Here is a 26,818-nt window from a genome sequence, read left to right as displayed (position 1 = left end):
CTTTTATCTTCTGTTGCATATGATTTTTTCAGTGCCTTTAGATGATTTCTTTTTAGATTTAATTATCTGCTCTTTATTATTGCCTGGTATTTGTGATGTTGCTTGTACATACAGTGTTGGAAATCAGAATTTTACTTGAGTTCCCAAATAAAAAGCCTCAGAAATCCTGACTTTCAGAGGTTCATAGGACAGTGTTACAAAAGGTAGCATTTAAATATATGCAGTTTTTCGTTAGGCATTCAAAATTTTTTAGCAAGTTCTTAAATCCAGAGCAGGACTCTCTTGTTTGTCAGGGTTGGCATGAAGGGAAGACTTTCTTCAGAAGCTGGTGGTAGTTGCAGTGATTGTAACAGCTCCCTTTTAATCTGAGCTTCTGCTGAGCTTGATCTTCATGTCAGTCTATGTTTACATGTTTCAGTACTTTAAAGTATTGGGTGAGAGCATTTAATTATGTATTTTTATATATGAAAGATTATGACTGAAATTGATGACGATTGTTGTTAAATCCACCAGACAAGAGAAGAACGGAAAATGGAAGCTATTCTGCAAGCTTTTGCCAGACTAGAAAAACGAGAAAAAAGAAGAGAACAGGCTTTGGAAAGAATCAGCACAGCAAAAACTGAGGTTAAATCCGAATGCAAGGAACCACAGATTCTCAATGATGCTGAATTTATTCAGGTACTTACCTGGAGCTTTATTTTTAAACTAGCATTTAACATGGTCTATTTTGTCAGTTTGAATGTCAAACAGCACTGTAAGATGTAAGATTTTTTTTTCTCCCTCTGAACTCTAATATATTTGACCAAAATCTGTGTGGTTCTTTGACATTATATTAGCTCCTGAATTTTTTTCCCAGTAGGGTATGTATAGAATTATTTAATGAGAAATTTCTGTTACATGAGTTGGTGCAAACATGCACACACAACCCAGCTGTGGAATTCAGTCTGTCTTGGAAGTTCAGATAGAGGCATTTACCAGTGTTGGCTTCAGCCACAGGCAGGGCTTTCCTTTAGGCTCTGTCTATAACCAGTGGAGAACAATTTGCTTATTCAGTGGGTTATTCAGGAACACATCATAATCCTTTCTCTTATTTTAAAGGAAAGGAGTTACTAAAGTGTATTTTCTTCTAAGTTCTTGCAGATGATACTGAACATCTTATAAACAGTTTTTCACTCTATTGCTGGATGCTTCTTAGTTTGCAAACACTCATACAGGTTCTCCCTTCAGGTTGTTTCCATTAACAGTTCTGTCAGCATTCTGTTAAGTACCTTTTGTGACAATGCTAAACACCCAGTAAAATATCAATTGCAGAAAGAATATTGCACTGAAGGGCATCATGATGTGAGCCGTTGATTTTGAGCTTATGGGTGAATGAATGTGGTTGGTAGTTCTTACACAAATCTGTCCTGATCTGAGCAGTGACTGGTGTGTGTGAACACTCTGCCCATGATAGAGCAAGTGCTTGGGAAGAAAATACAGGAAATCCTGTTGTTTGCCTTCGAGATGGAGCAAAATGGCGTCTCTGAAGTATTGTAGTTCTGACAACAAAAGTTAGAGGCTTTTTGGACCTGTAAAAGAAGAGGGAGCTGACATTTTCTTCTAAGAAAGATATGTAGCTCTAAATGTGTATGAGATCTGTTTTCTGTCTTGTGCCAGGAACCTGCAAAAGAAGAAACTGCCACCAAGCCTACCCCAGCCAAAGTGAACAGAGCTAAGCAGAGGAAAAGCTTCTCCCGGAGCAGAACTCACATTGGGCAGCAGCGCAGAAGGCACAGGACTGTCAGCATGTGCTCAGATATCCAGCCCTCTTCGCCCGACGTGGAAGTGACTTCGCAGCATAATGAAACTGAGAATGCTGCGCTGGTGGCTGAGCCAGAAACAGAAACTGTTGTTACAGAAATGGTTACTGAAACAGAAGCTCCAGCACTTAGTAAATGCCCTACTAAGTATCCTAAAACAAAGAAGGTAAGTGTCTCGAGAGATAGGGAGAGTTCTAAAAAATAGACTGCTTCGTCAGTGTGCAACTGCATATATATTTGTTAAAAAGTGTTGACTCATTTCTTTAAATACCACCATTGTATAGCCAGTCACTGCGAGTAGATTACAATATGTATAACATCCTTTGGTAGAGGTTCTTCTGGATTTTAAGAGACTTCAGAAATAACATCTTTCAGAGCAATTTGGGAACAAAATGTTTTCTACATGGGTTTTCTGAATGGATTGAAATATCACACATAACCAAAACATACTTAAAGCTGTTAAGCTAAAGAAAAAAATAGGGAAATAAGTTACCTTTCATTCCTTTGTTCCTTGTATGTTTCAGCTAGCAAACAGAATATCCAAGAAATTCCTTAACTTTTGTAGTACTACTCAAATGTCTGTTCTAAATGTAAATGGATTTAAATACTCAAAATTTATGTGTGTCTTTGGAGGGAAGATTCTTTACTTTTTAGTACTTTTTTTAAAAAGCTTTTTCCTGTTAGACTACATTGCAAAAAACTTATAAGAAATGGCACAATATTTTGAGACACTGAAAAGTCTTAAGTCTGCAAGTGCGAATAAGCAGTAAAACTTTCTGCTTTAAAGTTATACAGACTGCATTAAAAAGTGTTTTTAGCATGATTTACGGGAAGTCCTGAAAGTTTTATTCAGTGGAGGGAAAAGAGGAGGAAGTCAGAGGTTGAAAATTCCTGTCAAATTAACAGTTTCAAGAACAATTGCAAGATGGTTTTAGCTTAAACCCGCAAATGTACTTAGATTTCTGTCTTTTTTTGAAAAAGCACCTGAGTCATCCTGTAACATTGCTCATTACATCAATAGTGAATTCTCATGAGAGGGAAGACTAGAATCTTTCTTCCCTTCTTGCAGTGTTGCATAGTGGAAAGAAGGAAGAGGTCCAAAGTCTAAATTTTACTGCACTTTTTTGCTGTTTCATAATATTGAGGATAAATATCTGTGAAATGTCTCATGAAATTGCACCTACTGTACCCTGAGTACAGAGAAAGTCCTGCTTTAAAAATGGATTAAGTATAAATGGATTTGTAAAAGACAAGCAAGTATATTATGATGATCTGTGTTAGAGCCTTAATATCAGATTTTTGCATGTCCTTAATTTCCAGTCCTTGTAAAATTTAGTAAGTTAGTTTATCTCTTAATAGAAACTAAAATCCACTGACATGTTTTTTAAAAACACCAAACTAGGAAAGAATACCCTTTTTTTACCAGTGTGCCTTAGTCCATCTGTTATAATTTAATACAACTACAGCTGAAGAATGTTCAAGGCACCTGCCTGACATGTTGGCTGAGGCACAGCTCTGACAGCACAGAAATCTGATGAGGAGCTTATTTAGCTTAGTTCTGTTCATGTCACATATTTCTCCTCAGCCTAGGTGCTCAGCCACAAGCTTAAAGTTTGTTTTGGAATTCTGCTACCAAATTGACAGTTAAGTACAGTTGATAGGGACATTTGTATAATAATGTTCAGTGAGAATTAAATACAGAAGAACTAAGTGTAGTTTACAACAAAATAACCAAAATGCCCCAAACTGCTACGTAAACAGATCTTTACTGATTTCTTCTGCTGTCCCCATTATTTCACTAAAACTGTCCTCATTCTCACTTTGTATTTTTAAATTTGCAGCCTCGAAATGAACTGTTTCTGGTTTGTGTAGTACTTGACTAAATGAATAATTAGACTAAAAGAATTTTAAAAGCCACTGATAAAAACCCTCATAAAACAGTATTTTTTTTCTCTCTGTTTAGCACTTGGTCAGTGAATGGTTAAGTGAAAAGAGTGATAAAGCAGGGAAACCAACAGACAGTCTGCCAGAAAGGCCTCTGCGCATAACCACCGACCCTGAAGTTCTGGCTACTCAGCTGAATTCTTTACCTGGTCTCACTTACAGTCCACATGTATATTCAACTCCAAAGCACTATATTCGTTTTACTTCACCATTCCTTTCAGAAAAGAGGAGGAAAAAAGAACCTGTGGAAAACATTACTGGCTCTTGTAAGAAGGTAATGCTTCCCTTCGTTACGGTTCCCTGTCCCATATTATTTAGAAAGAACACTTACTTGCTAGCATGAATTTAGGCCAAAAAAAAAAGCTGGTTGTGTTAATGCATTTTGAAATGTTCATCATTAAACTTCTAAGTCACTAATTTGAACTTGTATTGCAGCGTTGGTTGAAGCAGGCTCTGGAAGAAGAGAATTCAACAATGATTGATAGATTTAATTCACCCTCACAAGAGAGGTCTCGAAGTCCAGCCATCAATGGTGAACATAAAAGTCCTTTATTACTGAATGACAGCTGTTCCTTAACAGGTGTGAAGCTTTTACTAATACAGAACATTAAGAGCTGTGTTGAAGTAGCTGAATGTGGAGGACTGTGTTTTTTAAAGTAATGTTATTGTGTTACATAGTGCGTGGGATTTTTTCCCCCTTTAGTGTATGTTAGATAGGAAACTACCATATCTCATAGTATTTACAGTCAACAAAAGACTAATGTTTTTGATTATTACTCTTAAGAGGTCAGGTATTAAATTCACTTTCCATGCTGTTCCATATGTTTAGAATTGCTTTAAAACTCAGGACACAGGGGAGAAGATGCGTAATCTTGTAGGCATAATAGAAAATGGGAACACAATTCCATAAGGATATGGAGCCTGTCATATGATTCCTCTTTACAGTCCTGAACTTGGAATTTCCACTTTTTAGCTGAACTGTCTTAAAAGTGCATAGAAGTTGACTTTCCCTTTCTGGAAACAGACAGTTCCTGCCAGCATCTTAACACACAGATTTCAGATGCTGATGTATCTGTAGGCTGTTAAAGAGTTTGTTTTTCTGGAAGTCTGTAGGCTGTTAAAAGTTCATCTCTCAGGAAACCTGCCCTTAGGAGATTTTTGGAATTATATAGGTTTTTAATGTGGAATTCATAATTTCGTTACATAAAGTAACAACTGAAAGTGATCACTATATCTAGATATCCTCCAGCTTTTTTCTAATTTTAACACACAGATCTAACCACACCACTGAAAAAACGAAGACTGTATCAGCTATTGGAGTCTGCATTCTCAGAAACCTCCACACCTACTCCTTCTCCATATGCCACACCAACCCATGCTGACATCACTGCCTCCGAGCCCTCCTTGTTTGCTACTCCTCCCAGGGTAAAAACAGAAGATGAAGCTTGTAGGAATGGTTACAAACCCATATATTCGCCAGTTACTCCTGTAACTCCATGTATACATGGAAATACCATGCACTTTGAGGTGAGTTTTATATTGAATTTCAGTATGTTCAAAGTCTGAGTTTAGACATTCCAGTGTAAATTGGCATTTTTACTCCTCCTGCAGAGGGAGAGGGTTGTATTTCTCCAAGGTAAAAAATAAATTGACTTGCAATTTCTTCTTATCTATTTAGAATATTTCCTCACCTGACAGTTCCCCAGAAATAAAAAGGCGAGCTTACAGTCAAGAGGTAAGGAAACATGCTCGATCCTGCAAAAAATGGTATCTTGATTTCACCTGTGTGACTGCACTGTTTCTTAGTAAATGCTTTTCACCAGCCATTGCAAGTTTCTCAGAATGTAAAGGGTAAATACCCTGTAGGTTTTGTTTGTTTACTGAGTTATATATCAACTTTACCTGTTATGTTCTCTATTTTAAGCTGTTTCTCTTTATCACCTAAAAATCCTGACAGCTGTAATGGAAAGAAGTAACTACTGCAATTTGGAGATAAGAATAGAAAAAGAATGCTTGGCTTTCCAGCCTTTAGTTAGATCCAGATTAGTAGTTTAATTGCAATTAGTTTTCTCCTTGTTACCAGCATCTCTTAATTGTTTTTGTTGATCCTAATTACTCTGAGAGAGCAGAGCAAAAAGGTAATAAATGGGCACAAGTGAATTAATGGAGGAGCAGCAAGGTGCTGTTGGAATATGCCTGTGTACTCCCAGCCTGCAGAATGCATGTGTCCTGCTTTGTCTCAAAATCCAGAAGTGTTTCAGAAAAACTTTTCTTTCTCCTTCTTTGAAATAAGTGTTTTGACACTGAGGAGAATCGATTTCATGATTCTGTGTTGAGTTGAAGCAAAAGTGCTTTGTCGCTCCTGGCCAGGGACTTGCTCCTGTTGAGGTTCCTCCCCTTCCTCTGCCAGTCATAAATAAAACCTGGTATTTGATGCTTATTTTTACTTTAGTTAATGTACATTTTATTAAAATGCTTTAACCTAATACAGGGGAATAGTAGAGATAAGTGTCTGGCTGTAGAAGTGTTTCTTAAAAACAGATAAATTTGTGGCACTGGAAGGGTGTTAATCCCACTTGGAGGCACAGGTAAATGTCAGAGGAGTTGCAGTTTTGGTGGAGTGTGAAAAGATTGTTGACATGTGTTTTCCTCACGCAGGGTTATGACAGAGCATCGATTCTAGCACTGAATTCTTTCAGAAATTCCAACCTGACAGAAATGGGCCTGCAAGAAATAAAGACTATTGGATATTCTAGTCCAAGGAATAGGACTGATGTCACACGGCAGTGCACTGGAGAGATGGAATCTGTGTCAGACCTCCAGCTGGGACTCGAAGTAATTGAGCAAAGTGCACTGCATAAAAACCTGGAAGCCCCCCCACATGATAGGACTGATGCAAACAGCCAATTAGAAACTGCTCATTGTGGACGGGGCACAATTTATTCTTCCTGGGTAAAAAGTCCTGACAGGACAGGTGTAAATTTCTCAATGAATTCTAATTTGAGGGACTTGACCCCTTCACATCAGTTGGAGGTAGGAGGTGGATTCAGAATAAGCGAGTCCAAGTGCCCGATTCAAGATGATGGAAGAGGCATGTTCATGGAAGCATCTGTTTTTTGTACTTCAGAAGATGGAATTGCACCTGGCTTTGGAAGGACTGTCAGTAGTGACAGTATGATGGATGGAAATTGCACACCCCAGAATCCTCCACAAAAGAAAAAGGTTATAACTTTAATTTCGTCTGTATTACATCAACTGCTAATGATATTTCTATAACAGAAAGAGCCTTAGTGTAAAAAGAAAAAAAAACCAGCTGGTGGCTCATCGTTACATTCTACAGTGTAATAGACATTTTTTAGGGGAAATAACGAAGGGTAAAGAGTAAAGCTGCAAACAACCACCAGTAAATCTTCTTATTCCAAGTCACAGATACAAGTTAAGGTCTATTTCATATGAGTCTTCAATGGTTTGCTCAATAAATTGCTTTTCAGGTTTGAAAATGGTTGCTTATGCCACCTGGTGTTCCTACAGAATATATAGTAACATCATAGAGATCATATACTGTGAGCACCTGTTCTGAATTACTGCAAGAAGGTGCACTAACAGATTAAAGATACTCCAGCTGAAAAATCAGACCTGCACAGAAATCCTTAGTTCAAGGAATATTTTTCTTGGCATAATTTGGTTGTTGGTTTGGGATTTTTTTATCAAATACTGTGTTTGAAAAATAAGCAGAATCTAAATTTGCTACTTTCAGGAAACAGTTCTTACAGGGTAGGTAGTGTGGTCATAGGCAACTCAGACCAGAATTTGGAAGTTCCTTTGCACAGCTCTTGATTGCCCTGTACTGTCAGGTGAGTCTCCCTTTGCAGAAAGGACAACAAACATGTAGGGCAGGGGTCTGCAGTGCAACAGCTTGCCCATTCTGTCTCATCAGAGACTGTAGTAATCCTTGCTTGAAAGATGTCATTTATTTTCTTCATGGAAGTAGTGGTGAGGGGAGTAGGGGCATTTTCTCTGTGTGTGCATAGATGCAGTGGGGTTCTGGTTTTTTGGTCATATTGCAGCCATGTACATGGTCATGTACGTGGCTTCTGCCCTGTGGGCTCCTGCTGGGGAGCACTCAGGATTCTTCCTTCAGTAGTTCTCCAGCAGAACTGGGTTTTTGTTTGCTTTGCTTCAAGCTGAGACATAAATGGAGCAAGATTGGTAGGAGCTCTGTTCTTACCCTGTCAAAGTCCCTAGAATTTTATAGATCCTGTGTGTGTTACTGTAGCCCTGCTGTTTTGGCAAACCCAAAAAGAAAACATAAGCCAGAATTTCTGTAACTTTGCATTCTTCTTTGTCTGAAGGCTAAATTAGTCTTCACAGATCCCACCAGCATTCAGTGCTTCAGTAATCCTCCCCCCTTCTCCTGCTGACTAGAATTCTTCCAGGTTGTTACTGATGAGGGTTTATGCTACACTAATCCCCAAATTAAAAAAGGTGGCACCCCTCAATCCCAGGATTCCCAAAATTTTAGTCTGAAGTTGTGTGAAATTTGAAGGTTTCAGTTTGAACAAACCAGAGAATTGCATCTGTATCCCTGAAGGGGAATGGGTTGTAGGATTTCCAGGGATACAATCAAAAAACTTGCAACTTTTGACAGTATAAAAAAGGAGGTGGTGGGCTGGATCTCACCGGGGCTGAAAGGCGAGAATTCGGAAATTTTGTAGGAAACAAGTAGAAGTCTTTTCCCTAGGATTGCATAAGAGAGGAATGTCCTAAGGCAGGTCTTGGAGGTTTTTTCATATTTCAGCATTTCTGTGGACATTCGCTTGTCTTGTTTTCTCTCACCATTGCACAAGTTTGTTCTTTTTCAGTGCAGTCCTGTACATTGTGGCCACACTGCGTAGGTTTCATCTATTCTTCACACTTGAGCTTTCTTTACAGCAGTATCTTATGGGATCCCTGTCACATGATGTGGAAATAATACAAAACTGAAAGCAAGATCAGTTCTTAATATGAACTTTTTTAAATGAAAAATCAGGTGCATTTAACTGTTTTTACCCTGATGTGTATGGATGAGTCTCTAATGAACAGAAATCTGTTTGAAAGCAAACAAACTAAAACCCTTAGGACTGCAAGCAAAAGGAGGCTGCCTTGCTTTTTTCTCTCTATAAGAATGGATGACTGCTTTTATTGAGGACTAAGCCATTTAAACATTAAACTTTTTCATTATTGCACTTCAGTTTCTTGGTTTAGATGTTGTGTAGGTTGTTGATAACTAGAAGAATTTATAGACATTAAATGCCATTTTCACTGAACTAGTGTCATTACTGTGAATAAAGCAGGTCTGAAGGTCAGTATCTCAGCTCTCTGCTTCATATCCTGAAGATTCGTAGTAAAAACATTTGAACATTGATTTTTTTCCACTAAAGGCAACTTAATAACCATTTTAACAGATTTCTGTTCCATGAAAGGTCTGGGTAGGGATATTAAATACATGTATACAAAGTATAGACCACTTTTCACGTGTCATTATTTCTGGTAACAAACTTAGAAGTAGCTTAAAAATATGTTCTTAATCAGTTTTTTAGTGTGCGGTAAAGACAAATTCGAAATAAACTCTGGGAAAAGAATGAAAAGTTTCACTTGATATATGCAGGAGAGTGAAGCAAAAGGGGTAGTGGGATTTTCATACAAGGGAGCCAGTCTGAGAGCAAATGTGAAATCTCTTGAAATTAGCCTTGCTGTATCAGCGTATTCCTACTACTGCTGCAGTTCCAGGAGAAACTACAGAGTCCCTTGTAGCTACAGCCAGAGGTGAACCTTTTGCTGACCTGTGTCATTTGCTTCTTCCCTGAGTCAGAACACATACTTGTTCTCTTGGCAGAAGCTTTTTTTATGACATCAGCTTTACAGTTGTTACTAACCCAGTGCTCTCTAACTTCACTGCAGATGTGGTGAAATATCTTCCATTAATCTATTCCCATTTTAGTTTAGAACCAATTAAATCATATGTCTTACTAAAATAATACATTTAATTGAAACTGAGAAACAAAACGGGTGAAACTTCCCTTCTAATGTTGGTTTTTTATTGTTTTTTGTCCTTAGGTGTCCTTGTTAGAATACCGTAAGAGACAACGAGAAGCTCGAAAAAGTGGCTCAAAGACAGACAACTTCCCCCTGGTTACTGTATCTCCTCATGCTGCCGGCGGAGGAAATACAAGTAGTAACAATGGTGCTAATGATGGGTTTAACAACAGTGGTGAAAATGGGGAGCAAACTGATAACACTGCGAGCCTGCCTTTACCACTGCCAGCCACTGCTTATAACACAGCTCCAGAGGACACTGGCAACAGCTGTGCAGTGAAGGAGTCTTCCTCCAGTGAGAAGAATGAACCAGAAGTTCAGTGGTAAGCTGCAAAACTATACGACTAAAATTTGGAAGAATTACTGTGCTTAAATCTAAGTCTTCTCTATTTGAAATTAGTTTTCATTAAGGGAGCACTGGAGAAGATTACTGACTGGAAGTCCTTTCATATTAGTAAAGAATTGTCTCATCTCTTTGCCCAAAAATATAGCAGATATAAAGATTGAAATACATAAAAAATTACCCATAAGACAGTTGTTAAATTATTTTAATTCTGCTTTGCTTCATTATTTTTTGAGAGCAGAGTAGGTATTAGTTTGAGTATTCATATCCTTGCATTTCCACTGCTGTCTGTGGGCTGAAGAGACTGTTTCTTGTGTTAAAGCCAAAAATCCTGTAGAGAAGAGGGTGAAACAGAATAGTCCATATTGATTAGCAAAGGCATCTCAAAGGCCTGAGGAGGTGTGTTTTTCAGCCACGTGGCTGTAACGTGTTTGCCGTTGTGGAGTTGCCCTGTGCAGGGCTGCAGCCTGGCCTGCCCCAGCCCCTGCACGGGGGGAAGTGTGTGCTGACACTGACAGGGGTGTGTGGGATGGGTAACCGGTGCCCTTGTGTGCAGACCACACAGCCAGCTGGATGCCATGCCAGGGACTCAAACAACCAAAAATCCCAGGGAGAGGTGGAGTACGGATGGGGATGAGATAGCTCTGACTTTAGTTTGTATAAAACACTGCACAAATTTTTCACTCTGTTTTTGGTAGCTTTAAAATAGATGGTCAGCTTGGTGATACTGTGTTATTAGTTTAGAGTAAACCCCAGAGACGTTCTTCATGCTGTAGTGAAGGCCTAACTCTGCTGGGGATGAACATGAGCTGAGGAGTTGAACATCCTTCTGCTCACATGCTCCAGGTATTCCAGAAGGATTTTGTAGAGCCATTTGAAGGGGGGACCTAAGGGCAGTCTTCAGCATTTCACTGAAAAGTGGTTGTAAGTTCAGTGCGCAGAAGCTGCTGCACTCTGCTGTAATCAGAGGATGTGGAAACAGGCTAAAAACAGGGAAGAATTTACTAGTAAGATCTTGCAGTAACCCTGCACAGCAGCACCAAAATTTATTTCAGTGCAGCAGTATTGTGGAATAATGCTATATGTCCTTGCCATAAAGGAAGCAGTTTTGTGGAGCAGTGTTAATGGTGTTCTTGATCAGGTTGTGATTGAGAGATGTAATTGATTATAAGAGAGAAGGTAAAACTCTCATTGTATACCCACTATCTGGCTAGTAAATGTAGAAGCTTAAACAGATATATTTGTAGTAGAGCACTTAGGTACAACTCTGGATCCACTGTTAAAGAGCAGATTCCTAACAACAAACAAATAAGATACCGGTCCAGTTTTGAAAGAAAAGAGTTTTCTACAAATGGAGACGACGAACCAGAAATTTTTTTTTTTTTGCTTTTCAGTTTAGAAATATGTGCAGATCTACAGGTATTTCCTTAAGAGGAATTGCCAGTTCCTGTCATGTAACAAGGTTGCAGGAAATTGGTGTATTTAAAGCAGGAGAAAATAGATACAAATCACTTCATTAATAATAATCCTTTATGTGCAACCAGTTGTTTGTTACATGCAGCCAGCGGTGTAAACTGACTCTGTGTTTGCATATACATTGTCCTAAATTTGGTCTGTGGGAGTACATCCTTTTAAATTTAAAATGTGCTTCTCTCTCGCAGGACTGCATCAACCTCTGTGGAACAAGTCAGAGAACGAAGTTATCAGAGAGCTTTACTTCTCAGTGATCATAGGAAAGACAAGGACAGTGGTGAGTTGACTTACCATGTCGGTGGTTTATAAATCTGACCAGTTCCCCCATGGTAGTCTGTAATCATTCTAATACTGTGTTTGGGTCTGCTTCATCTGTAGGGGGAGAATCACCTTGTAGGCCATGCTCACCGTCTCATGTTCAGTCTCCATCTCATTCAAATCTCATTTCCCAGTTGCAGCTTAAGGTCCCTTTGACTGAATTTATGGAAGGTCAGTAAGCAGATGACCTTGTATGACACTTGACATATTGAACAGTCTCTTGTAACAGCTTTAATAGCTCTTTTAAAGTTGCATATAAAGAGCTGTGATCTCTGCAGAACATTTGATTTTCCCACTTTGATACTTATCTCTGCTTTATTTCTGTAGAACCTGATTCTGAAAATCCAGAGCCAACTTCTGAATGTCCGTCCCCAGATACTTCACAAAAGACTTGTAAGAGTCCATCAAAAGCAAGCAAGGTAATGAATGCACAGTGTTTGCACAAGAAGCGTAGGAATAGCTATTTACATCTTGTTCAGCCATTTATCTTTAAAAATATTAATCTTATTATTTACTGGTTGGATTTACACACATACATGTTCATCTGTCTGTGTGGTAATTTCACATAGGTGAACACTTGCTAAGAATATTTGTCCGTACACACTGAAAAGTTGGTTCATGTGCTGTTCTTCCAGTAGCTGCACCTATTTATAGATGATCGTGCATTCTCTAGACAGAGAAGGTACTGTATCCATGGATTCATGAGGGGTGAATGCTGAAGAACTGGCACTCAGAACCAACAGTGGGGAACATGATTTATCCTTAACAGGAGGTTGCTCTTGCTATGCCAGGGTTTGACAGTGTTTGTCAATCAGGGCACTGATAATATAGAGAAGCATGTTCAGTAGTTGTCTGTGCCATGTTAAATGAAGTAATTCAGGTTGTAATTTCTAGTCTGTTTGCTTGCACTGCCTCAGCTTTAAAATGGTAAATCACTCTTAACATTGTATTTATTTTTGTAAATGGTCTTCTCTGGAATTACTTTTCAGATTCAGAAATCTAAAAACAAAGAACAGATTCAACCTTGGACCTGATGGGTCTTATTTCTGTTACAACTTTAAAATACTCTTGCTAGTCTTTGACGTTGAACTACTGACACATACCTGCTAAAAACAATGTCTTCCTAAGCTTACTGCTTCTGTGGTTGTTTTTCTCACACTAAGTACATATCCTGCACCTCAGTGCTTTTTGTTGCTATCAGGGAGGGGGGAAGAGTATTCTGAGACCTTCTTTTCTCTGTACTGCATGCTGGTTGAATATTTTGAATGTTCAGCACTGACTTGACTTTCTTTTCATTTCAGCCTTCTTCACCAAATCCTGTAGTTTCAACACAGTCTCTTGGGAAAACACCGACAAAACCAGATTCGCACTGGGAAACTGCAGCTAATGCACCTGAGACTGAATGTGCGACCCATCCAAAACCTGAGCTGCAACAAAAACAGCTGACAAACAACGTCCAAGCACTTTCAAAGAACCATCCATCTCAGTCACATCCACGCAGTTCTGCTGAGCAACTTTCACATTCACAGAAGTTGCCTTCTGCACCTTTGAAGCTGCATTGCCCCCCTTCACCTCATGTAGAAAATCCTCCCAAGCCTTCTACCCCTCACACGCCTGTGCAGCACGGTTACCTGTCACCAAAGCCTCACTCGCAGCAGTTGGGATCTCCATACAGACCTCATCACCCACAGTCACCTCAAGTGGGAACGCCCCAGAGGGAAACACACCGGAACTTCTATCCGGCAGCACCAACCCTTCAGCCCAGTAACCAGGCGCAGGCGAGCGGGCCCCTGTTCACTCAGACAACATCAGGACAATCTTCAGCTTCTTACAGCCAGTTTAACCAACAAAATTTGAACAGCAATGCGCCACCTCCCCCACCCCCACCACCCCCTTCTTCTACCTACTATCAAAGCCAGCAGCCCTCTGGAAACTTTCAGAGCTACAGCCAGCTGAAGGGCAGCATACCCCAACAGACTGTGTTTTCATCTGGACCAAATCAAGCACTTCCTGGCACTGCGGGTCAGCAAACAGTGCCGGGACACCACGTAGCTGCAGGGCATTTTTTGCCATCTCAGAACCCCAGTATTCATCACCAGGCATCGGCATCCGCTGCTCCACCGCCGCCTCCGCCTCCGCCTGCGCCAGGGCCTCACCTTGTCCAGCAGCAAAGTACTCATCAGCAGCACTCTGTAGCACATGTTGTCGGTCCGGTTCATGCCATGGCAGTGGCTCCCGGATCCCACATTCATTCTCAAGCTGCTGGTCACCATCTGCCACCACCACCTCCACCGCCAGGTCCTCTCCCCCACCACCAACCTCCCCATCCTTCACCGGGACACCAAGGTTTGCAAGCACAACACCAGCATGTTGTAAACTCGGCACCTCCCCCTCCTCCACCCCCTCCCTCCAACGTTATTGGCTCCGGCCACCACCCGCCAGCAGCACAAGGGTTGCACCACCCATCACATCAAGGACCTCCCCACTTCCCGTCAAATGCTCACACGAGCGTGTCCTCCTATTCCTCACAAGCCCCACATCACACAACGTTAGGACCTGGACCTCAACATCAGCCTGCTGGCACAGGACCTCATTGCCCACTCCCTGGTCAGGGTCCTCACATTCAACCTCAAGGACCAAACAGTATTGCAACACCTCCTGCTTCTGGGTTCTGCCCTCACCCCGGCGCGGTGACCCTTCCCCACGGAGTGCAGGGGCAGCAGCAGGCCTCACCAGTGCCGGGACAGATCCCCATCCACAGAGCACAGGTGCCGCCCACCTTTCAGAACAATTACCATGGGTCAGGGTGGCATTAAAACAGATCCCTTTAGTTATAAACATTTTTAAAATGTTCTGTAATATAAACTGTGTATATTTAATATGTACCTATTCAAGGTACTTTTTAAAGCTTGTACATGATACTTTGTATAAAAGCAAAACACCAGTGCTCTTCCATTGTATCCTTTCCATTTTTTGCTTTTTAAAATTCCTGAAAATGTGCTGTTAAGCCAGTATTAGGTATTTCTTTTTATTTTGTAAGTGGACATTCCAGCTGTTTTTTCTGGCAGTAGGTTTGATGCTGCATAATGTTTAAAATTTTATTGTTGCAGTTAAATTCATTTAGTGAAAGTTTTCTATATTACTTTTATACATATGTAATTAAATAAGTACACAGGCTAAGTGATGGCACTAACAATTTTTTTTCCCATTTTCTTCTGTCAACAGTTTTTTGTGTGCATAGAGATAGGAAACAATGCAATACAGATTTTTATAGTTTTGGTGTGGACATGGCTTTTTGTTTCATCAGTTATTTGCAGAAATTGTAATTTAATGTATAGACTGTTTCTAATGTCTCTGATGAGTGCTGTAAATACTGTATTTCTTTTGCTTGTAAAGTTGCTTAAAGCTTCTTTCATTTGATATAGTATTGTATATAATAAGTCTTTTGCAAAAAAAAAAGTGTGATCTTTGTGAAAGTAGTACAGTATATGATCTTTAATTTTTTTTAATATACTGTCACATTGCAGCACTGGTTGGGCATTTTAATTCATGTTAATAAATCACAATTATGTCAGTTTTAACTACTTGTCCTGAAAGGGTGGTATGTCAGCAGGGAAGTGGCCTTAAGTCTGTGAAACACCCCCTCTGTTCTCTGTGAGGCTCTTCACTTCCCTGCTGTTTCCAGCTGTGGCTTTATCTCTGTAGCACAGACAGATGTGGAACAGGCTTGAGGAGAGGAGTTCTTTCCCCTGCTTGTGTAGAGGCTGAGGAAGAATCGCCCCAAGCAGAGCAGGTTCTTGGGTCAGTTTACTGATGTTAATGGGCAGCAGTGATGTGGTGCAGTGTTTGTATGCTGGGTGTTCTGACCTTGGTTACAGACCCTGGAGCCACCTGCGCACTAGTACACTGTATGTTCCTATTTCCCTTCTGTGGCTCTTCCAGCCCTGCTGTTGGTGCAGACTGCGGGGAGCCGAGTGCTTGATGCTGTAATGGGGGAGGGAATGTTACAAGCTATAGAGCAGTTTGGTTTTTAAGGGCAGTGGTTTATTCCTGCAGCTGAAGGGCAGCAGCTGTGATGGTGCTGTTGTGCTTATGGGTACAGTTACTCTGTAAGGGGTGAGGGGTGTCCTTCCATCTTGCAGTAACTGCTCTCAATTCTGCTCATGTAACAGGACTCTCTGCTCAATGGCTCCACCTCAGAACCAGAGAGGAGAACCAGTGTGTGAGGAAAGCTGACACGGGATAGGAGGGGAAGTGGCTGCTCCTACTCACTGAAAAAAGTGGTAATTCTTTTTAACATGTAGAAAAAAAAATGGGGCCACTTTAAATTCTAATTTGCCTCTAATTAAAATCCTACACTAGCAATGCTTTCTCAAACACCTGCTGGCTCTGCAGAATGCACACTGGAGGGGAGGAACAATGTTTTGCACAAGCCTGAAGTAGGGACAGATTAGCCATTAACAGCAGAAAAGCCCAAGCCCCTCCTTAAGGCATTTGCTCATCACTGATCTTGAAAAAAATCTGCATCACCCCCTCTAGCCCAGCATTCAGAACTGGTTGCCTGTGCCCCAGTTCCACACCTCCATACTGTGACATCATTTCAAATGTAAAACACACACTGTGCAGGGCAAGGTCTCAGCACAGTGTAAGAGGTGCTGCACTGGGGTACAGAATGGGACTAAGGCCTCGGCAGGGTGCCCGCAGTGCCAGGCCCGAGGGCAGCGCTGTGCCAGCCCCACTGTGCTCACTTGGCTTGACCCTGGCACTTCAGTCCACTACCAGCATCTTGTGTGTATGTCCATCTTGCAGCTGCTGGGCACTACAGGGGTTAGGCTGTGAAGCTGAACATAATTTTTACCTCCAGCTCGAGTCCACTGGGGCATCGTCCTTCTCACCAGTCTTGTTCTTGTGGCCATTAGAAGCAGTTCCAGGGATGAGGGTGAAGACACATGGTCCTGAAACCCAACTGCCATCAGGGCCTCAGCACTGGATGTTTCTCCCACCTTGTGCCTTTGCAGTTGTCTCTGGAGGAGTGCCTGCCCCCGCCCCAGGGGCATGGGAGAAGTCATTCACTTGTTCACAGGAGTTAAACAGCTGGTAGGAAAGACTCTTGTTGGGTCTTGCCACACCCAGCCCCTCCTGCCTCAGGACCCTTCAGGCTGCTCTGACTGACACCAGGGGAGGCACTTCATAAACAAACACGGGAAGCTGCATTTCTCTGGCCAGGCTGACCCAGCCCCGCCCTCCCCACCCCTCCAGCCCAGCAGCTGAGTCCTGGCTAGGCAAAGATTCCAATGAACAGCAACACTGTCTGAAAAAACAAAACACTTTAATTAGACAACTGCAAGCACCTCAAACAACTGGTTATTGTTACAGCATGGGGCTATCTTCTCACAATCTAGTTATTGCAAAGGCATGTGAATAAGTTTCATATGGACAAAGTCAAGAAAAGAAGTGGCACCGTAGTTACATGAAGATCAGGAGTAAGCTTACATTCATCCCACTGACTTCTAAAAGAGGCCCAAACACACCTCCATACTGTACATTCTAAAATCTGTATTGCCTATAAGCTTCAGCCTATGCAGCCTTTTCCTAGGAAACATGTAATTGTTGCGTGCAACTTACACTGGGCAGTTGTATGTCTACGGATGGGAAAGAATAAAGCTAGTGCAATTTGTTTTAGAAACATGTAAAGCTATGAATGGAATGAGCATGATCTTGGATTATTTTACCCACTGCCCTGTAAATATTTGCAGCTATATCCTTCCTTAACTGATGCCAAGCACACACTTTTATTATAAAAGATCAGTAATTCTACACAGAGAGTGGTTCTCATGCTCTACTTTTAATTTTTTTTCTTTTTCTTAAGGTATAGTACAACTTACAGTGCTTATAAAAAGGCAACACCATATGGTACCATGTCTTCACTATCACATTGTAAGGGAAATTGCTATTTTTCTTTTCTTAAAAGCACTTAAAATAGGCAAAAGTTCTAAAAGGGAGTGCTAAATGATAATGCATACTTTATTAGAAAGAAGTCTAGCCTTCCTTTAAAGTGCCATTTGGGGAATGAAATCCTGTAAACCAGAGCCACTTTGTTTAAAATCCAATGAACGGGAACTGCTACAGAATAGAAAGTTTACACAATTCCTTAAAGCAGTTTTAAGTCCACTACATGCAATTGGTTTGCTATAAAGCTCTCTAAAACTTGAGTCGCTTTACTCTGAAATTGAGTCCCCAGTCCCATATTTAAATGGAAATAAACATTTACAGGGTGCATTTACATACACTATAATACAAGAATGACATCCCTTTGCCAGAAGATAAAATTGTACAATATCTCGCCGTAACTCAGTTCTGACTTGATAAATTTCTTACACTCGTAAATTATATAATATGCATCAGCTAAAATATTTTTTTTTTCATAAATAGTTACAAAACTTGCCAAAACACATGGGGGGAAGTTTCCTTTTTCAAAAATCTGACATCTGAATGCCACACAACACAAGAAACAATGCTTAAAGACACGTTAAGTGTTTTCTGAAGAAAGTGGGTGAGTAAACTACTAGCTGAAGACAAAAAAGACTACCCTTCCCCAAGAACACAGTGCACAAAAAGCAAAATGTCAAACAGTACCTCAAGCAAAATAAAGGTCTGAGGATTGAAGCCAGCTCACGTGTGATCCTGCTAAAGATTTTGTGACAGTCACCAGTTAGGTCCAACGCATTGGAAAGTGGTTGCTGGCTTTTTTTTTTTACAGCTGGGAGATTCTGCTAAGAATTCAGCCACGGATGCCTAAGGCATTCTCCAGCTGAAGCACGTTTCTCTGGGACCATTTCTAGCATGGGGATCAGGAAATCTGTAAACTGTGCAGCATCTTCATGAGGCCAACCATACTTCTCCACAAGCACATCAAAAAGACTCCAAGGTTTCAGCTTGGTGATGTGTCGGAGTTCTCCTGCAAACAGAAATATTAATGGCATTAGAAAAATACCTCATTGTCCTTGTTAGCGACTAATCCCTGTTTCGTTTTTCTCCCACTCTGCATTCACAGCACCTTGACCAGGCTGAGAACCATTGTTTAGGAAGGACAGCACACAGCAAGCTTGAGGTCCTCAAAGGAGACGCGTAAGTCCGTTGTCAAAACCGAGACACCTTTCCTACAGCACAGGGTGTTACACCAGGACTCCACTGCTTTTTCCTGCTGTCTTCACTCTCCCGCACACAAAGGCACTCACTCACACGCTGGCTCACACTGCATGGAGCAGTGTGCACAGGCAACGCTGCAGGCCTTGCCTTCTTCAGCAGCCAACGGACCCAAATTTTACAGAATCTGCCCTGATCCCAAGACAGAGGCCTGATATGTGGGATTTGCCAACAATGCAGCCGAGCAGTGATTCATTCCAGCCAGTCCAAGCACAGAGGTTTGGCACTCAACAGCTTCTTACTCCATCTCCCAGGTAAACACACCCAGAAGGCTTGCTCTGAATCCTTCCTGAGAAGGAAGCACGTGCTGCAGCCCATGTCTCCTTCAACCACCCACCAACACAAGGGGTGGCAGCAGCTGCAGGATCTGAGTTCCCCCAGAGATGGGGGGACTTGCACATGTGGCCAACCTGTCACCACATCTCAGAACAACATGAAGGAGGCAAGAACTCTTCTGCCACTCAAACCACCAGTATTATCCAGGTCTGCCCACAGGTCAGCTGGTATGATGGGGAAGACTCTTCAGTTTCCTGCTCCTCTGCTGTGCAGGAATGATGCCTAAAGCCATGAGATGGACCGTGGTGGGGTATGTGATGACAGGATTACCAGGTTATCAGGCTGGACGACCCTTATTGCTGCAATCAGCAGGGGGGAAGAGAGAGGGAGTGATCCTGAGGTGTAACCTTGTGCAAGACCCACAGCCTTTGTCATCGAGCCTCCGTATCCCTTGTTTCCACATGACGTGGCTGCCCCTGCACTGTTTATGATGGCAGTAACCGGGAATCTGACTGCAGTTTCACCTCCACTTCTCCCAAAAAGATAGATCTGATATTTGAAATCCTCAGTGAAGAGGATGCGACCAGTCAGTGGGCCTGCTCCTCTCTCTTCCCAAAGCAGGAAGGCATCTTTGGTAAGAAGTACACTTGACTGTGCCAGAGCACACCCAGGAACACTTGTGCGTAGTGCTTGCTATACACTTACATTTTGTAGATCTAGAACATTTCTCACCAGCAATCTCACAAGAACCTACAGCTCATTGCTTCAATAACCTACACTAGTCATGAATCTGCGTTTGTGAAAGTTCTTACTGAACATGACCAGACTCAGGTGTTCCAATCAGTAACTAAACGCAGCCACGCTCAGCCCTCTGATGTCTGAGGACCAGCTGGAACACAAGGGCAGTTTTTTTCCACCAAATTCTATACTCTTAATGCAACCCGTGGCCATCTCCCCTCTTCCAGGCATACATCTGAGATAAAACAGTCTCCACAGGACACTGCAAAAACACTCTGTAGACCCCTGTGCTGCTCCTGCAATATCCGCTGAACTCCTGAGGAGAGTGATGGGGTCTCAGTAAAGGAGGCTGAACGCGGCTCCTCCACGTCTTCACGAGCTCCCTACACCATCCAGTATGAGGTCTGCAGGCCATACTACATTTAAGCAAAGTGGTTTGCCAGAGTGGTGGTTGTCCCTGGCTGTAACTTACTGCCCATAAAATGCCATCAGACATCAGGCTCACACGTCAGAGTTTCTGTACATCCCTGTGCCTAGAGAAGTACCAGGGCTGGAGAAGAAACCTGTGGCAGACTGCCCAAGAGGTTGAGCATCTCAAAGCAGTGGAATAAAACCCCCAAGGACTCAGCAGGCCACGCTTCTGCTGGCTCAGCCCTTAGCAGAAGGTCCTAGGCAGGGTGCAGTGCTTGAAAAGGCAGCTCTCCAGCTGCTGTCATAAAGTCCCCAAAAGAGCAAGTCTGCAAACAATCCATCACTTGCAAGTGAAGGAAGAGTCCTGCTGGTAACAGAAACCCCAGATGTGCTGCCCACAGCTGGCCCACTGTTCTCCTTCCATCTCACAGGGCAGGAGGGTTCCTGAGAGAGCAATGCAAGCAGCAGTTTATGCCTGAACATTTACAGTACAAATGTGTACAAATCAGAACCCATCAGCCAAACACAAAAGGTCTCCACTTTGGGTCCAGAACTGTCCCACTGTATGAATGTACAGGAAGGACAGCACATCTCAGAGTAGCACATTTATGTCAGGGCTCACTCTCAGCCCTTTAAATCTGTGTGCAACTCTGAAATTTAACTGCTGGAAATCTTACCTTTCAGAAGGTTTTCTAAGGCGTGTATTGGTGACTGCTTACAAAAACATGTTGTGAATTATGTAACAGGAATGCTACACTCAAATACTGCCAAAAAGTGATAGAAAACGGTGACTGCAAGCAAAAATTACTGAAAAAAAATCACGCCGTTTCCACGGCTTGTCCAGCTGACAGCATTTCATTGCAAGAGCTGTCATAATCATTTCCCAAACTAAGCTCGCTCTGGGGAGGGGGGTGTTTCCATGCAGCACTGTCTCCATCCTTGCACTCACATTACACTGTTTCCAGCATCTTCCCTCCCTCAGATGAGGTAAGGTAAGACTGCATGATGAGGCCCCTTGGCATCACTGTGGAAGGCAAGGTCATGCTGTTTGAACACACCTGGTTTTGTAAATGCTCACACTAAGGCCAGCAGAGTTTTTCTGCTGAGGAACAGAATATTTTAGCACTGTGGACCGAAGTTTTCCAAAAGTAATTCTTGAAGATTGTAAAAGTATTTAATAATACAGAATATAGTAAAAATATCCATGTAGGGGCCAAATTAAACTAGTGCTTCACTTTTCAGTAAGGATCATGATGCTGACCATGGTATCAAAATAAAGTAAGTAAAAGACAATTAACACAACTGAGGTGGACAAAAAAACTTTAAGAATTAATTTTCACGTGGTGGGTCCTTCTCATTTGTATCCTGAAGTATGACAGAGCAGCACAGAAAATGGAGGTGTCTTCGAAGACGTATTTTCATCTATTTAATGAGGTTTGTAGCATGTAGGTGGAGGGGAGCAAGCCTATACCTGTATTTAAGGGAGAAATTAAAAGCACAGGCTCAACCCACCCGACACCATCCATATTCAGGGTATTAGCATGGATTTTCAAAGAAATGCTAAAAATGTAATACTAAGTCAGAACTTCCTAAGAGAAGCTCTGTATTTAGATTTTTTATAGTGAAGCACATTGCAAAAATCTGCAGAGGACAAGAGTTGTCAGAGCTGTAAAACCCCTGGTGACAAAGTGGAGGCAGCAATGATCCCTCTGAAAAATGGAATGTTAAGTCAGAAGGAAATTACTAAAAGAATTTCTGAAGGACCTTGGGGAGAGATGCTATTTAAAGCTTTCTCTGCTGACAGTAACACAAAAAACCAGAGCTAGTCCATGAAATTTGTCAAAGACAAATTTAACGTGTCACCAGGCAAGAAGAGGATGGATTATTGAACAGTAAAACACAGATGATATGATGGACTGGGGAAGCAGCAGTGGGATATATTCTGCTGCTACATATATATATATGACATGGTCCTGAGCACTAACACAAGGACTACTGGTGAGGCCTCCCAGTACAGCAGATGGAAATCTGTGAGATCCCTTACAAGATGGTAAATGAGCAGCAGTGTTACATCTTCCAACAGCCAAAGCCAGCACCTGGCCAGCACCCTGCACAGGTTTGGCTCACAAGGGCACAGGGTTAGCCAATATCAGAATTAAAATACAAGTGTTTCCAAGTGCCAGAACATATTAATCATTTTTATAGTCAAAACAGCTTCCATGAAGACACAGGAGAAAAGGGCTCCCAGAGTTATTACTGGACTTGATCAAGATGAGGCCCTATAAAAAGGATGTGAGCACTTGTGTTATAGTGACTAAGAAGTAACATATAAATGCTCTTCCTTTTTTAAAACGCACCCTCCTCCATTTGAATGTCACAAACTGCTTCAGGCAATTACTGAGAAGGGACTCAATCCTGTACACTCAGTAGCTGTAACCTTTCTTTTTTTGCCTGTGACTTCAGGGGCACAACTCAAATACTTAAAGCTTCTCTCTCAGGTCAAACTTACAGACAGAAGCAAAAATCATGATTTCCCGATTTTCACCCAAGGCTGATGTTTTCACAACACGAGCCGACAGCGAGACTTCTAAGCCCACCTTTACACCACAATGAGAAATTCTCCCAAGAGTCTCACGCCTGCGCCACAGGGCTTCCATCTCCAGCACTCAGGCCATAAGCAGATGAGTACAAAATGGATCAGTTTGCTGGCCTATCTCATACCCTGCCAACCCACCACATGCAAATCCCTCCTGGGGGCACCAGAGGCTGGCAGGACTGGGGTGGCCTGGGAAAAGGATACCTGGTGACTGATTCAAAAAGAAGATGCTCAAGTGAGCAGGAAACTTGCCATGTCTGTTTTAACTCCACAAAGCATTTCAGTTTTCCCAGCCTGCAACAGCAGAATAACTGGGATGATCTGAAAACACAGCTTGGGCTATTACCCCTTTGTCTTGCATTTGAGATTTTGTGGTTTGAGTACAAACAGGTGGGACCCAGTCTACTTAATCTGTCACAGCAAACCAGCACTTACATTTTGTGTGGTGGGCGAACCAAGCCTTCTAATGTGCTTAAATCCCACCCCGTGGATTTGAGAAACACCCTCAGTGCCCCTGTGGAATGTCACTGAAATTCAGGCCCTGGAGGACAAGTGACAGTTTGCAGGTGAAGAGAAACTCTCCACAACAATTTTGCAAAATGCCTTCTTCTGTGCACTGCCAGCACTGCAGTTATTGAGTAACTGTGAGGTCATTTTTTGGCTCTATGACATCATCAGAAAATGCCAACCCATCTGCAGTAAGGCAGAAAATAGGACCATGAGATACACTTTACGGGAGGTCAGGCTGGGAGGCCTTTCTAATTTATTCCCAGCCTGTGACAGTGGCACACAGGAAGGGGCAGGGAGGGCTGGCAGAGGAGCCCTCCTGCAGGCCCTGCCTCACTGCGGCAGCTGCAACCCCTGCCTCGAGCTAGTGCCTCTCAGTTAACAGCTTTAATCCTGCTGATACAGCCTCTCTCTCTGCCCCCCGTGGCAGCTCCTGAAGCTCACTGCCTGCTGAATAGGGAAGCACTTGTTTGAAAGCCACCCCCTCCAAATTTCACGGGGTTTCCCCAGCTCTTGCACGGTGGGTGCTGGCAAACAGCAGCTCTGTCTTCAGCTTATCCACGGACTTCCCAGTTACGTAAACCTCTACAATTCCTCCAGCAACATTCTCTGCTCCACACTAAAAAGTCCTGGGCATTTCAGACTCCCCCAGAAGGAAGCTACTCCCTCCTAGACCATCACTGCTGCCCTTCTCTGCACTGTGCCTTAGCCATTCACAGCCTCCCTAAGGACGCAAGGCAGAGGTCCTGGCGCACCAGGAACATCTGCACACAGAACAGGCGGCTTTCAGGCAGGGCAGGATCACTCGCTGCACCCAGTCCTGCCTTCTGAGACCAAGCTCCCCCAGGGCAGCACTGCCCCTCAGCCTCCAGCACCCCACGTGCTGATGCAGCTGCTCAGCCGGCACCGCCAACGAGCAGCGCTCAGGCCTGTGGAGCTCCCCAGCACTGCCCAGCAGGCAGCACTCCCCAGCTGCCGCTGCAGCCCCACATGTTCCCCCAGCACATAACAGGATGCTTCAGACATACCCTGCCCCTCAATACAGCACAGTGCTGTCTCACACACTGAGAGGACAAAAGACACTTGAGGCATCTCCACATCCCTTCGCATGTCAAAAAGGCCTCTCCACTGCCAGCTCCCTGAGAGTGAGACCGACTGCACACAGCTGAGTTCACTGCCCAGGTATTCCCTTCCATCTCCCTCATTTCTTACCAGTAGCACCTGCTGGACCACCATGTATGATCCAAAGTTGCTGACAGAGGATTTTCCATCACGTTACAAGCTACGCATCAAGTCCTCACATTTGCATGAACATTAGGCAACAGATTCTCACAGACACTTGTGAACATCCACACTTCAGTGAGGATTTCCCAAAATGAACTTTAACTGAAATATTGAAATGAATACTGCAAATTGTGGCTTTTCTCAGCCAGCCACGTTGACACCAAAATTCTTCTTTACTAAGAGCTCTCCATTTAAATGGACATATTTCTTCAGCACCCATAAATGAACACATTCTCCTTCTGGATAGCATTATGCTTTAAATTAGTGTTGCATAAATACCGTTACCTTTTTTGGTGAAAAACTCCTTGGAATATTTCCCCAACATAGCGTATTTTCGAGGGATTTTTCCCAGCAGTTCAATGATCAATGCTATGTGGTCTGCATTGGAGAACATTGCCAGCAAAACAGAAACATACAACAGTTTAATCAGTACATTGCATGCACACACTAACACTGGCCCGGTACAGACAGAAATAGATTGATCCTGGTAAAAAACACTCGTGCACACTGTTCACTCAGTGGGTACTTGGGAGAGATGCTTTCAGCAAAACTTCCTTCTCAAGACAGTGTTTGAGTATCTGCTGGCCACAAACAAGTTTTGCCAGGTAATTTAAAATGTACCAATCGTTATTTCTCAGAATATCTGGATTAAAAAAAAAAGAAATTTTGTCAGAGATTTGTGTGCATTTTGCTTGTCAAAAAGAAAACATTGTGTGATTTCAGGAAATGCTCCTCACTGGGATATGCTACAACCAGCAACAGCAATTCCACTTCTGTCTGCATCACGGCACCTTTCAAAAAGAAGAGGTACTACCTCTGCGATTGAAGAATTCCCGAGAATATTTTCCAGATAGAGCAAAGTGCCTTGGGATATTGCCTAGCAGCTCTATGATGTGTGCTATGTGGTCTATGAGGGAGAGAAAAAAAGGATACGGGAGTGGAAGGGGCAGGGAAAGGATGGGATAAAAAAGAAGAGGAAAGAAACTGGAATTAGTAAAAAATCAGAAATAGTTTCAAATCAACAATGTTTGCAGCAAATCCATGCAGAGGTTTCCAGGATCAGCAGAGCTCTGGCATCATTAGTAGCATTTAGGAACAATGAATGATGCCCACATTACCACTGCAAAGAGCATTTACAAGCAAGCATGAAAATGGACAGGTATACAGATGGAAGCAGGAGTTAACTCTGATTTTAAAAAATAATTAGTAATTGCCTAATTCAAATACAAATACACAATGTAAACATTATTCCAGTGTCACTCTTATAAAGAGAAAATACTATGAAGTTCAAATTTGTCGTTTCTTTTCTAAACTAAAATGTTATTTTCAATCAGGTTTCCACACATATGCAGTCTTACAAGAAGGGCAGTTTAATTCCTTCAGGCAGTTGTTAAGTAGATGAATATCTGCAGAAGGGAGTTTTTGCCCACCCATTGCTAGTGGTGGAACTTAAAACTAAAAAGAAAAAAAGTCATATTTATACTCTGAAAATGATGTGTATGAACAGTTCTACTCAAATACAAAACCCCACTGTAAGCTCACTGGAAATTTAAGGCGTATGAAAATACGTATAATCTATCTCTAAAGATTCATACCTTCATCCCTGGAATAGTCTTCACCAGAGTGTGGTTCAAACAAATAATCTCCAGTCGCGAGCTCAAATGCCTGTAACATAACAGACACACTGATGGGTATTTCAGAAATCATGGTTTTGATCGTAAGATGTCAGCAGAACATCACAACTATCTCAGAACTGGGAGGGAATTAACATTCAACACTCATCCAGGCCTAGGACTGGATGTGAGACTGAGGAGCGGCCACTTACCTGGGGTCCATCACTCCTGCAGT

General features: G+C 42.3%; 2 protein-coding genes across 9 annotated transcripts in view; one reads left to right on the top strand and one right to left on the bottom strand.

The window, feature by feature from the left end:
* Positions 1–15,533, top strand: part of KMT2E (lysine methyltransferase 2E (inactive)) — a 58,926-nt gene extending 43,393 nt beyond the window's left edge. For 3 of the 4 annotated variants that reach the window (XM_071552655.1, XM_071552657.1, XM_071552658.1), the window contains 12 exons: positions 514–678; positions 1,657–1,965; positions 3,763–4,017; positions 4,179–4,323; positions 5,017–5,270; positions 5,422–5,478; positions 6,402–6,965; positions 9,840–10,141; positions 11,823–11,911; positions 12,013–12,123; positions 12,280–12,371; positions 13,254–15,533. In XM_071552655.1, the coding sequence (XP_071408756.1) occupies positions 514–678; positions 1,657–1,965; positions 3,763–4,017; positions 4,179–4,323; positions 5,017–5,270; positions 5,422–5,478; positions 6,402–6,965; positions 9,840–10,141; positions 11,823–11,911; positions 12,013–12,123; positions 12,280–12,371; positions 13,254–14,768 (3,858 nt within the window). In that variant the 3' untranslated portion in view covers positions 14,769–15,533. The remainder of the gene's footprint in view (positions 1–513; positions 679–1,656; positions 1,966–3,762; positions 4,018–4,178; positions 4,324–5,016; positions 5,271–5,421; positions 5,479–6,401; positions 6,966–9,839; positions 10,142–11,822; positions 11,912–12,012; positions 12,124–12,279; positions 12,372–13,253) is intronic. The other variant, XM_071552659.1, reaches the window with a different exon arrangement.
* A 1,731-nt stretch (positions 15,534–17,264) lies between these two features.
* Positions 17,265–26,818, bottom strand: part of SRPK2 (SRSF protein kinase 2) — a 143,743-nt gene continuing 134,189 nt past the window's right edge. For 3 of the 5 annotated variants that reach the window (XM_071552660.1, XM_071552662.1, XM_071552661.1), the window contains 4 exons: positions 26,566–26,635; positions 25,785–25,877; positions 25,256–25,348; positions 17,265–18,910 (listed from right to left, as the gene is read on the bottom strand). In XM_071552660.1, coding sequence (XP_071408761.1) covers positions 18,726–18,910; positions 25,256–25,348; positions 25,785–25,877; positions 26,566–26,635 — 441 coding nt within the window. In that variant the 3' untranslated portion in view covers positions 17,265–18,725. The remainder of the gene's footprint in view (positions 18,911–25,255; positions 25,349–25,784; positions 25,878–26,565; positions 26,636–26,818) is intronic. The other 2 variants (XM_071552664.1, XM_071552663.1) reach the window with 2 other exon arrangements.

This window comes from Pithys albifrons, chromosome 3 (assembly GCF_047495875.1).
Source record: "Pithys albifrons albifrons isolate INPA30051 chromosome 3, PitAlb_v1, whole genome shotgun sequence".
NCBI lineage: Eukaryota > Metazoa > Chordata > Aves > Passeriformes > Thamnophilidae > Pithys > Pithys albifrons.
The sequence above is the reverse complement of the archived record's forward strand: the minus strand, read 5'-3'. Positions and strand labels throughout refer to the sequence as shown.